This window comes from Larimichthys crocea, chromosome XVII, assembly GCF_000972845.2.
Source record: "Larimichthys crocea isolate SSNF chromosome XVII, L_crocea_2.0, whole genome shotgun sequence".
Classification (NCBI taxonomy): domain Eukaryota; kingdom Metazoa; phylum Chordata; class Actinopteri; family Sciaenidae; genus Larimichthys; species Larimichthys crocea.
The window spans coordinates 19,578,592-19,591,870 of record NC_040027.1 but is presented as its reverse complement, the minus strand read 5'-3'; the positions used below and the strand labels follow the sequence as shown (position 1 = coordinate 19,591,870).

Genomic DNA, 13,279 nt, shown 5'->3' with positions numbered 1-13,279 from the left:
CTGCTGCGGCTCACTATACGACTGACTGTAGAGTGTCACAGGTCTCCACAGGTTGTAGAAGCAGAGCATGTGTGGATGTGAGTGTGAAACTTGTGGGTGGAGGCTACGTGTTTATATATCTGGTTGTGGGTGTAAGTGCAGTGGTGGACATTTATGATCTCAGCTTGCTCTCCTGTTGCTGTGCGTCTCATGTTGTCACAGTGACCTCTACTGCTTACATCGTCACCAAACCCAGCATCTATACTTCCTCCACCACACATGCACTACATCCATCATTCTTTACAGGTGACTATGCTGTGCTGGTACCCATATTTTACTCAATGCAAAATTAGCATTAGATTAGCATCGTTTCAGTTTCAGCTATTTTACTGGAGCGTCTCCCTACTAGAAAAGCATCTGGCTTCTTTCCTGGCTCCTCAATGCTGAAATGAGCTTCGCTCAGTGACAGCACGAGCAACATTGGCCCTTTTCATTACTTGACTTCATGGAGAAGTATCACAACTACATTTTTCTCATCAGCTTGCAATAATGTCCATAAGAAATGGATTCTGTCTGTTTGCCTGACTAGCTTTTAATTAGATTTTTATTCCAAGCTCTGGTAGATATTTATTTATTTATATTTATATATATATATATATATATATTTATATATATAAAACACCTACATTATGTAGAATGTTAAATTAAGTCAACATGTATAATCACTGCACATGCATGAAAGTGCTTGCATAAATATGTATTTTAATGTAAAACAACTTTAATGTGGCATTAATGCACGGATTTCACATGTCAGATCAGTTTACGGCAGAGTGATCCAGTGATTTTCAAAAACTACTTTGAGTTCATTCTTTTTTTAAAGTTAGCCTCGCAAATGCCAGAAATTTATTGAAATGCTAAATACTAAATCGCTGGTGTACATTATATTCAACAGACAACACAGAGCGCACCCTAACATAACCTATAAAGATATTTTCCTTCCTACCTTTAACTCTATCCTGAGCACAAGATTGTAAGAAGAACGGTCAGATGTCTATGACTCTTAACGTTGCATCTGCTAAATACTAAAATAAGTGTTCCTCTCCAGGCATGCTATAAGTGATGAGAGAAGGAGTACGCTGAGAGTCTCTTTGCTTATCCCTCTCAGCAACTGGTTAGTATGGTGCTTGAATATTAATGCCGTCTGGTCCTAAAAGCTGGCTTTGACTGTGACCTAGCTATACTGTGCCTCACTGACACTCATATACACAGACCCTTCATCCTTTCCTAGGATGTGAAGATCTTCCTTCCTGAGGGACTGGTAGATGAGGAGGGCTGAGGTGTTGATTACTGCAGCGCTCAACAGTCAAGTGTGTGTGTGGTGTGTGTGTGTGTGTGTGTGTGTGTGTGTGTGTGTGTGTGTGTAGAAAGGCAGCAGGTTAAAGAGAGGGGTAGCCAGCTAGCACCTACTCTAGACTCCTTCTCAGCTGCTGGAGACGTCAAGTGTAAAATTGCACACTCTTTCAAACACGCTCCATCAAAACCCATGAGGTCACACACACGCAGAGTGTTTAGGAAACTACTTATAGTTATACAAGCTCGTAGATGCTTCACTAGGTAGAAATTGGTATTTTTGTGATTTAGCACGCCCAGTTCCAAAACGCAATACCACCATTGTAAATAAGGACAGTTGTTTTTGTGTATTTGTTATAATTACATTACCTATAATCAAAAATTGACAACGTTGCTAACAACTAAACATCAAGCAAGTGCAACACAACACATAGCAGCCAGCTAATATTACTTACTAGTCCAGCAGTAAGAAGCCCAGCTCTGAGCTCACAGTCTGGGCAGCCCGGCTAATAGATTGAGTTAACATTATCTAACAGCAACTATAGTTGACAGCAGTTTACTTTACTGTCCATCAGGAAGAATTGCAGAGTTGAGAGGCAGTGAAAGAGTTGGTGGTGGGTGACTTAGCGCTTAGGTAGGTGATTGTACTTGGAGCGAAGTTACATAGTGAATAAACAGATATACGGGGCACAGAGTGGGAATAATTGATTACATATCAATGTAGCAATTATTTAAAATCCGTTATTTTATGGTTAAAAAAAGAAGTCTATTGCTTCTTCAGAGAAGTGTAGTTCTGTTAAGAAGTGACTTGGAGGAAGAATCTCAAACTATTTTGGTAAAAATGATGACACTGCATCTCTGCATCTCTCAACATTAAAATAATTCTGCTCTCAATCAAACAATTTTATGAGGTTATAACTGTTTAAACAGTTACAGCACAGTACAACTCAACTAAGCTACTGAAAAATACTAGTGCTAATGAGCAAATTAAACCAATATGGCATACATTAGATTGATTAATAGACTTTCTGCAAGATAATTACAGATTGACGATCATTTTATGACATTTGTCTAACCTTCCTCTCTGTTTTTCTTCCAGCAACAACGGCGTCTAGACCTTTTAACCATTACCAACTCTGGTAAGTCCCTGACATCTTATGACTCCACTTTTGCCAACTTCAACACCACTCCACCACTCATATACACTGTGATGCTTCCAGAGGAAACTCAGTATCAGTGCACTGATATCCATGTTTTTAACTTGGCATGATATTGATTTGACAGAAATGTCAAGTTTGTATTTTAACCCACTTCTAGATGCTAAAAGAGTTACAAGCTGTTTTATGAATGCTGGTTTCCTACACAAACACACACACACGCACATAACTGCACATATGCGTGATAGGACAAGTGTAACACTGTGCTTGTGCAGCAAAAAACCCTGAAGCAAAAGCACTGCTCATTTGATGGCTGCTGGTCAGTTACTTGAGCAACTCTTTGTGTGCTAAGGGACACCGTCTTAGGATGAAATGTATTAAATGTCAAAAAAAAAAAAAAAGATTGCCTTGAAGCATTTATAACGGGATAATATGGAACTCGATTTTTCACTTGTAGTCACACAAGTAATTTGGGCAAACATGTGCCCCCAGGCGTATGCTCGGTACATGTGCTTACATCCCTCTATGTGTTTGTGTGTATGGTAAGAGCATATAGGACACTTTGTCCTCATTTTGAGATTGTTAAGAGATTAGTCAGCAGGTCAGATACTCTTCTTCTCCTGCCATGAGATTTGTTATTTTACACATTTACTTCCATTATTGCAGTGTCACATCACATTCAGATGCTTTCAGTTTCTTATTATACTCTTACTGTGTGCCAGCCTTTGTGCGACGCCTGATCGCAGTCTGTCTGTGTAGGCGTGTGTTTACCTGTGCTGAGAGCACGTACACATGACTGAATAACTGTGTGACTATACATGCAGGTGTTTATGTCTTTCTAAGTGTGTACCTCTTTGTTAGTGTGTGCATAAGTTGATGTAATTTAGACATTACTGTGCATGTCAATATATTTTACTTTACTATGAGATGCTTTGATATTCAAGCATTATGTTTATACAGGCACAGACTCTAGAAACACTTGTACACGTTTATGCCTTTATATATACTTTTTATAATATAATGTTTTCTTTAGAGCTACAACAGTTGGTCAGTTAATTGATTGGTTGATTAAAATTAACTATTTTGTTTGTGCAGTGTTTGCATATGGTTGCTCACTGTTTGCTAATTCAATCTTCTCATGAGGATTTACTGCTTATCCTCAAAGTAGGTTTCTGTTTGGACAGTTTAAGTACATTACTGTGGAGCCTTTCATTGTGATTGGTGCTGTTCACTACCAGACTGAACTACTACTTTTATAAGAACACTTCATAAATCTACAATAAATCTAAACAGCACCAAAATGCTCATGTGCAATACAGAACCATTTAGATTTTGGATACAGCATTGCACAGGTATTGCAAAATAATATAGAAATGCTATAAACACAGTTAAAATTGGTTATTATGCACTACTGGGATGCTGTCATACAATGCTGAATCCCTCAAACACACACACTACTGAAATGTGTCTTATTAAGCACCATGAATGGAACGTTTTCTATTAATGCTTATGAGCACACTGTGTTACTGCACTGTTCAGGGTTTCATTTTATTTTCAGTATGCATGAGAAGTAAAATATGTTTACAGTTTATGCAAAGTAGTTTGGATAATGTCCAAAATGCACCTCAAACTCGGAACATGTACCAGTCAGACGCACATATGGTGCTCCAAGTTTGACTGGATGTGGAAACATGTCACAAAGTACTTACACTGTTAGAAATCTATGCCAGTCTCTTACTGTAGAGAGGCAGCTGTTAGAACGAAGGATCCACTGAGATGGAAAGCAATGGAAATTTAAAAAACGGGGGAGGAGAAACAGATGGGGATGGCAAGGAGGATACAGAGACCCATATGTCTAAAGTATCTGGATGATCTAATATGCTTTGATTAGAATAATGCATATCTGAGGCTCATGGAGACCGGGTTAATTTAGCAGGTTTGTATTGCAGCTGTTCCTCAGGCCCTGGGCAGAGGCAAGATTCGCCCCTGGCCTTCACAGTTTGACAGAGGGCAACGAGAAAGAGAGAGAGAGAGAGAGAGAGAGAGGGAGAGAGAGAGAGAGAGAGCGAGAGAGAGAGAGGGAGAAAGGGCTTGGAAGAAGGGAGAGAGTGTGAAAAAGACTTCATAGCAACACCTTTTATGGTCAAGTGAGAAACACAAAGACAGGAGGATTGGATATCCTATCACATAAATTATATGATAACATGTATGCATGTATACTGTCACGGCTGGTGCAAGCAGGGAAACAGGAATACAGTTGATAATGCAGACTCTTGAGGCAGAGCTTGACAGTTCAATGATTTTATTGCAAAAGGCTTATAGGATGGTGAGGCAGGAAAGTGTGAAGTTCAACAAAGGCAAACAAATCCAAAGCACAGTCAGAAAATTCCCACAGTCCCAAAACATAAAGCAAGGTCCAAAATAGGCAGGTAACAGGTGTCAGGTAAATCAGATGAAGCAGAAAACAAATACAAGACATAAAGCACACGGCAACATAACGTAATAATCAGGGAGCAACAAAGGAAGAAGAAGTGGTTTAAATGTCGCTGATGAGGGAATGAGGTGCAGAGGAGGAGGTGGGCCGGGAAATCCAGGTAACTGCAGAACATATGAGGGAAGTAAGAACAGGGTGGAGCAGTCAGGTGGTGGAGAAAGGAGGGAAAGTGGAGAGCATCTGGTGGATTAGTAGAGAATACTGAAGGGTTGGAGAGGAGGGAGTGCGAGACAGATGGTGATGTGATCAACTAATTGCAACTGAACTAACCTCGGAAAGTGTTTATTTCAAGTTTACAATGACAAGTATGTATTTTGGGGGAGGGGGGGTGATTCATGATTCACTTCATTCAAACATTTAGACCTTATCACTGTTTTCACCGTCGGTTATGGGATGATCTTTTCTTTAATCTTCCATCAGTTTACACCCTTATGTGAAAACTTGCCTTTGGGAAACCTCACAACGGTTTTCCACCGCTGGTTTGGTACAGTGTTTCTCCTTGCAGATCATCTCAATCAAATTGGTTGCAGAGCTCTAGTTAATTCTCTCTATGTTCCCAGCTTAAGCCATTAAAGAAAGACTGCTGTATCCACTCCAGTTTGTTGCTGTTTGATTTACGTTGTTGTCTTGGTGACTGGTGGATTTTCAGAATAATCAGAGTTAATTTGAGCTGCAGAGCAGCTTTTCTTCAAGGACATCATTCCCTCAGTCCTGACATGTCTCCCAGTGCTCGGTTCTGATCATTATCACTGTAGCATCATGTTGCCATCACCACGGTTCATGTTTTGGTATTTGAAGATACTTTACCTGTTTTTTGTCTCATTAGTGCAAAGGTCATTTTTCCTAATGCTTTGAAATTTTGTAAACTCCAGGTGGGCTGTCAGATGTGTTTTATTGAGGTCTGACTCTTGTCTAGCCATACTCGTGAAAGGGCTGATCAGTGGACTGCTGCAGAGATGTTTGTGTTTTGCTTGGCCCTCTCATCTCTTTAGAGAAAGTCTGAATCTCTTTTATATCTGTCAGTACTTGGAATTATCTCGGTGGCTCCAAAGGATGTTGATTGCACAATACTCTCTGTAGCAGTATCTATACTTTTGGGAGGATCGAAAGACTGACAACTCCCACTACAGCTCAATAAGACTTTGCATTTTAATTAGATATAAGCAAGTAATGACAACACTCCCCTTCACTTACATATCAGCACTTTCTACATGTTTAGGTGAAATTGCTTCACTTGCTCAGGAAACATTGTTAAGTTTCTTACAAACTAACCACCAAAATCAAATGCTACGCTTTAGATTCTAAATCTAAAGAATCTAAAACACCCTTAGTCTGTGTAGGGCCTCATTATTGGCACAAAATCTAAATTTATAGCAAGAACAAACAACAACAACAACAACAAAAACCTTGAGAAGTAAAAGTATCTGAATGCTTAGGTTATTTTAATGTTGTGCTCTCTTTTTTTGTTGGTTATTCAGACTTCAGCACTCTAAAATGTCAAAACAAGCTGTTAGACTCGGGTGATAATAAAATGCCTTGTAAAAATTATACTGTTACCGTGACTATGGTGTCCAATTGAATTAATCTTAATAGTTTAAAACTTAATTTTCTTTTAAATTTCTGCGTCTTCCACTTTGATTGCGCTTAAGTCTGTCCCAGTGGGCACTGTAGAACTACCCTCCTTCAGGGTTTAGTCTACACTCATGAAGAGGCCCTGGATAGACTGAAATAGCTTTCAATTATTCTGACTGAAAGGTTTCCTCCTCTGACCAGTGTAGAGCTCAGTGTGCTGTGTGAATTATTGCAGGTCATTATTCAGGCTGTTGTTACGTGTGGCCTTGAAGGGAAGTCTATTATATTCTTAACTTGGCAGACATATTTTATCCTGCCCTGCTGCTTATTACTATTCACAGTTGGTGAGCGGACACGCACACACTCAACATGCTGAAGGTTATTATGATGGCTGTATGAAGAGCAGGTGAGGCTTTCAGATGAATGACTCTGATAGGGAAACACAGGCAGGACACCCTCTCCTTCTCCCTTCAGATTAAAGGAGTTTCCGCTCTTACGCTCCCATTCTCCTTGTCATCCCCTCACGCGCCTCCTTCTCTGCTGTGAGTGTTTCTCCCCATGCTCGTTTAGACCTCCTCTCATTATCTGCTGTTATTATTTTTGTTGGTGGTCTTATTCTATCGCATTGTGTTTTCCCCTTTTTATGTTTCTTACTCCCTTCTTCCTCTATCCTTCATTCACCTCTCTTTGTATCATCTTCATAGGATGGACAGCAGGAGGAATCAGGGTGGGAACAAACTAATAGGCTCAAGTGGCTTCATAACATGCTGTTTGTGAGTGTGTCAGAGAGAGAAAGAGATTTCATAAGGTTTCTGCCCCTGCTGCTCTGCTGGCCTCTGTGTCTAATGGCGTTCATTAGCCACTGAATGATTCACACCAACACATGTATTCACACATGTAATTGACTGTATATATACATATATATGCATTTTACATATAGATCTGTTACGCACAGTGGAGAAAAAAAACAGCAAAAAAAACAAAAAAAAAACAGCATCTCTTTACTCTCTCTTTCTCATTTCACACACACATGCCCACACACAGACCCACTCAAACCTCACTCTGCCCTCTTTAATTGGACACTTGAGCAGCGCACGGCTGCATCTGGCTCCTGTTGAACACAGCCTGACATTTCAGACTGCTGACCTTTCCAGCCCCGCCACAACTAAATAATGATTAGTCCTGGCAACTGTTCCACCACAGCAGCAGCCAGGTACGCACACATGCACACGAGCATGTGCAGATACTATACACACACACACACACACACACAGGTGCAAACACCACAAAACACAACAACAAAAACACCTGCATTGAAGGCTTTGTCTTTTCACAGTGAGAAAATGGGGTGCAGACATTGATTTGAGAGGCCATTGTCATTCTTTTAGCTTATCGATTAGATTGTCCTTTTCCATATCTGCAGTCAGCACCCAATAATGTGTTGTTCTAAATTAACTCTGCTTGCCTCTGTTTAGTTTCTCCTTTCCCCTTTATGCGCTCTCAGCATTACAGTGGAAAAAAGGTCAATCATATTCATGAGATCTGGGCAGATTTGAGAGGATGGTTATGTGTGTGTGTGTATGTATGTGTGTGTGTCTAAAGCAATGAAGCAACGTGGAGATAATAGGCAGTTCTGAGATCTCTCCTCTCACTTTCTTCTTTTTTCTCTCTATCACCTCGCTTTGTAACTCCATTTCCCTGCTGTTTCTGTCAGAACAGAAAAGAAATGTTCTTCATTAGAGCCTCTCTTTCTACAGATATTTTCCGTGTTTCCCGCTTTGCTCTCTCCAGACAATAGCATGTACATATCTCTGAGGTCAGAGGTCACTTTTTTTTCCCACAGCCAGCTCCAAATGCTGTGTCTGAATCTTTCATTGCATGAAAATTGAAGTATTTAAATGTAGCACATTAGAGGCATATACAAAAAAAAAGATCTGATGGCTGCAACCATAATGATTTTATTGTTTCCATGGAAACAATCCGGGCAGAGCATATCTTTTTGAATAAAATCAGCTCACGTTGACAAATTCAAATTTCAACGTATATTTTGAAGTCCAGTAGATTATTCAGAACATAATGCATAGAGTGCACAAACAGCTACATTATACAATCAAAAGGAGCTTGTGCACCAGTGTGCATCAAATTACAATACAAAACTGAAAACACAAATACATTTCTGGTGGTAGTTGGCACATTATGTTTCTTTATACTATACAAGAATTATTCTACTTGCACATCACAGTAACGTATATACTCTAGAAGTCAGTAAAGAAATAAATCTAATCTGATTGAAGGAAGGTGCTTGGGCCTGTGTTTGAAGTAAATGTGTTTACCACAGCCACAATCTGGGGGTCGAGCTTTATTTTCTTGAAATAGCCAATACGTTTCTGATGTATTCAATACTTCACCAGTACAGTAGACGTGAAATGAGGTTTCTTACCAGCATGGCATTTACATTTGTTCAAATTGCCAAGAGCAACAACAGTTAATAACACAAACACACCATTAAGAAAATAAGGAGCCGTGGAAATTGGTTTGGCTGTTGATAGCCACTTATTGCAGAAAGCTCAGCCATCGGCAACAAGTTTGTTGTCGGCCTACCAAACTTGGTCAACTAAAACAAGACAAGTGCTGGCCTCATGAAGTCATAAATAAAATTAAGAAGTAAACTTTGTTGGAAAAAAATATAAGATACTGAAGCAAATTACATTTTTTTTTTTTTTTTTTGCAAAACTGAAAGGAAATACATTTTTTTAAAGTTCTCATATTGGTTCATGCGCTGGGAGAATTAAGTTTAAGACTCTCTGCTTTCCCACCCAAGAAGCACCAGCATCAATAGTGACTTTTTCACATTTGCATAACGTGTCAGAAAATGGGGATTACTTCGAACTAAATTGTGGGGTCAACAGAGTTTTCTGTAATTTACACGCCTGGCCTTCTCTCAGTCAGTTAATAGCTTTTATTTCTTCAGATGAAAGTCTCTGAGCAGCCATCCAAACAATAGAGTGATATATCATGTATTTATGTCTTTGTTGTGCTTGTGCTGTTGTTTTGACTATGATGTATTTTTCTTGGTCCTCTTGCAAATTGCACTCATGGAGTTCTGTCATATTGGTGTAGTCTCACTCCCGCCTCTAAATGCTTGCTTCATGAAACACAGGGAGATTATTTAAACTCTTTGTGGTGGTACCATTACTGATTGACTTTGAAGAAAACCCATTTGTGTCAGAACATTAATCTTCCTTTCTTTATTCTTGCAGATAAATGAAATGTTAACCCCTCATGTCTACCAGTCTCTTTTTTATTCAACTGTATAGACTTTCATCAGCCAATTTTTATCTGCTAGACCAATCCCCCTTTGGGTTGAGCTGAAACATAAGAAAACCTACATTCATTCATTAAGCTTTCATTTCATCTTCATTTATTTCCATCTTTATATAACTGCACATCTTAGAGTTAAACAACAAAAATCTATCTAGCAAAATATGTGCAGTCTTGTGTGTGCACTGATCTTTTAGTACCTTTTAGTCACACTCACTGTATCTCTCTGAAATGCTTATCATCACAGACAATCATTAAACTTTCTTCTCCAATTGGTAACACTGCACCAGACCTTCTTGAATTGGTCGAAATAAAATAGCCAATGGCAGTCGAAACAATTCAGTTTCTAAGTCAAGAAGGCTTTGCTTTTTGAGTTCTTGTGCCGTCGATGAGCATTAAGCATTTCAGAGACTATGTGGTTCCATCCAGCCTGACTTGATCCAAGGAAGGTGTAAAAGTCTGAAACAACCTGTATGCAACCTTCTGCTTAAAATCCAGGCCTGTGGTACATACCTGAGCTGATAGAAATCTCTGGGTGGCTCGATCACTGCGTGGTTGAATGGCTTTCAGGCTGGCAAAGCTGCAGAGATTTGTTTTTAGTGGCGCGCAAGACCATGCACCTTGAGGGAGGAAGAGAGGGAGGGAGAGAAAACAGAGCAGAACATTATTTATAAAAAATACTATCAGACCTTTGTGTAAATGAGCAGCTGTGAAAACAACACTTCCTATTATTACCCTAATTATATCCTTTCTCTGTGAATTTGCATATTTTATCTCCCTCCTCTTCATTATAGGGGACTATGCTTCCATTTTGATGTGGTTAAAAAAACACATAAAACAAATACAGAAGGAGATGAAGGATGGGAGGGAGGGAGAGGGGCGCGCTGGCCGCCTCATATTGAGTATTTTCCAGTTGATTTTGTTGAAGGCTTCCCAGCAGCGTAGCTAAATAAGCAGCAGCATGCTAATGAATGGAGAACGGGTGTGATAATTTACCAGACTAAGAATGAAGGACTGTGAGAGATAGGAACCAGAAAGAAAAGGGGAGGGAAGGGACTAGCACAACACAATATTTGAAATATTTAGAAAATATTTGTCATCAAACAATTATTTAAAACCTGTCTCTCGCCTACATGCCTGAAGGTTTTTTTTTTTTTTTTTTGTCAAGCCTATATTGCTAATGCTTAGAGTAAATATTCTCTGTGTTGCCAATACGGTAATTTCACACACTGTTCACACAGTCAACCATGTGTTTCATGTTTTTGCATGCAGAAAAGGAGAGAGAGATAGGGAGAGAGCGCTAAACTCAGAGGACAGTAAATGACAACAGAGAAGCGTAGACTCTGTCTGTCCTCTTTCTAAAAGGGCGATGTGACGAAGGCAGTAAACAGGCTGTGAACAGGCTGTGGGCTCTGAGATTATTTCTTTGTCACCAGCAGAGCCACCAGTGTTGCTGAGCACTGCTGTGGAGCAAATCCTCCTAGAGAGGACTGATTGGATTTTTGTTCCAGAGAGCCTTTTGTGTTAGCAGCATAGGGACTAGATAATAGAGGTTGATGCCACTCTGTCTCTGTGTTATGGCTGGTGGATTGAGTTTTTGGGCTGTGTGTGTGTGTGTGTGTGTGTGTGTGTGTGTGTGTGTGTGTGTGTGTGTGTGTGTGTGTGTGTGTGTAGCCAGGGCCCTCTCTCTAAACAGCCGCTATATAACTGTTATTTAAAACCTTGTGCAATCCTCTTTGCTTTGGATCCTGTAGGATGCTAAATTTCAGAACATCTGGCAGGTCTGCTAACAGTATGCATACCTGTTACTAATAGTCAGGCTTTACAGCTAAGGTAAATTGTTAATATGACAACCCGTCACTCTGCTAAATTGTTCATATGAGAATATTCTTCGTACTTTTCCAGGAGATACTCACTGCCAGTAGTCAAGGTCATTGTCAGCCTTCTCGCAGTCTGTGCCTTAGACCTTCTGTCAGATCTACGCGTGGAGCATGTATGCCCAGTGGGTGTGTATGTAGAGAACTGTATGTATAAATAAAAATTGTAATACATTATTGATTTCCGCAGAAAAATTCTACTTTTAATTGCCCTGCTTTCACTGGCAGGTCGGGCGTTGGGTTCAGCTACAGGACGGTCTTTTCTCCAGGATACTTCAACACAGCAGCACGCTTGAACCTGAGTGCTTTAAATTCAGGAAATTCTCTTACTCATTACGCCACCCTGCTGTCCTGTGTGTGTGTGTGTGTGTGTGTGTGTGTGTGTGTGTGTGTGTGTGTGTGTGTGTGTGTGTGTGTGTGTTTGTGACTTTGCACTGACCTCTATTGGAGACCAAGGAATGATACCGATTTTCACAGGCCAGTCACAGTCAGTTAGATATAGCCAGTTAGAGCATACAAGAGGGATGATGGTCAGGAAGTGAGTTTTCAAGAACTATCAGCCCTTGACAATACTTTTTACTGCAGCTTTGCGGGTATTGATCAATCAAATCCTCTGAAGTGTCGTCACTGAATTTATAGGCAAGTAAAAATTGCACTTATTGCACCTTAACATCCTCGGCTAAGTCTCTCCTAGTGGCAGCTCAGTAAGAAAAGAGATGGACTGTTGTCATGCAGCAACTGATCACCAAAATTCGTCTTGACTGTTTCCTACACCAAAGAACTAAATGTGTCTCAACAGTGAGAGATGGATTTTTTCCTGCATCTGGATGGCAGAGTAGATACATAACAGGTGACATACGTTTTCACTGTCTGTGTTTGTCCTGGCAAAACATTGGTTGTGAGATCTTTCAGTGTGGAGTGTAGAAATGCATTTAGACAGATTACTGGCAGGTAAACATGAAATTATGCAGACAGATTGCAGACAAATTATTGTATGGGTCAGCATTATCTTATCTTAAACAGATAAAACTGTCTTTGCATTTTGTTTGCATTTTGTCAGATTTGCTCGCTAAGATGAAAAGCAGATTTGGATATGAATAAAAACATGAAATAGAAAGAGGATTCACTGGAAAAAGACTCTGTGGCATAAACACATTTTATTGTACTTTGGAGACGCATAGCTCTTTCAACAGAAATTAAAACAAGAGTAATAAAAGAGCAGCAATAATGGCAGAAAAGAATAAACTAATAAGACGGCTGCTGGGTTTTGATGTGCTTTTTCAGACGCAGCAGCTGCACCAACATTTTGTATTAAGCTCCAAATCAATCTAAACCTCCTCCAAGTGTACAGTAAGCTGCAGGAATGATGCCGTGGAGGGATTTGAGATCTGTGACCTTGCCTGTCCTTGACTAGTGTGTTTGTGTGTGTGTGTGGGTGGAGGTCTGTGTCTGGCTCGTTGGTGGTTAAGTAAAAGCAGCTAGTTGTCAAAGCACTTTGCCCCTCAACATGCCCCTGTCCCCCCGTCTGA

The 13,279-nt window shown here is 40.0% G+C and overlaps 1 protein-coding gene across 1 annotated transcript in view; it reads left to right on the top strand.

The window, feature by feature from the left end:
• agbl4 (AGBL carboxypeptidase 4) overlaps positions 1-13,279 on the top strand; it is a 249,305-nt gene that overhangs the window by 163,033 nt on the left and 72,993 nt on the right. Inside the window, exon 6 of the mRNA XM_019262716.2 lies at positions 2,429-2,468. Within this exon, the coding sequence (XP_019118261.1) occupies positions 2,429-2,468 (40 nt within the window). The remainder of the gene's footprint in view (positions 1-2,428; positions 2,469-13,279) is intronic.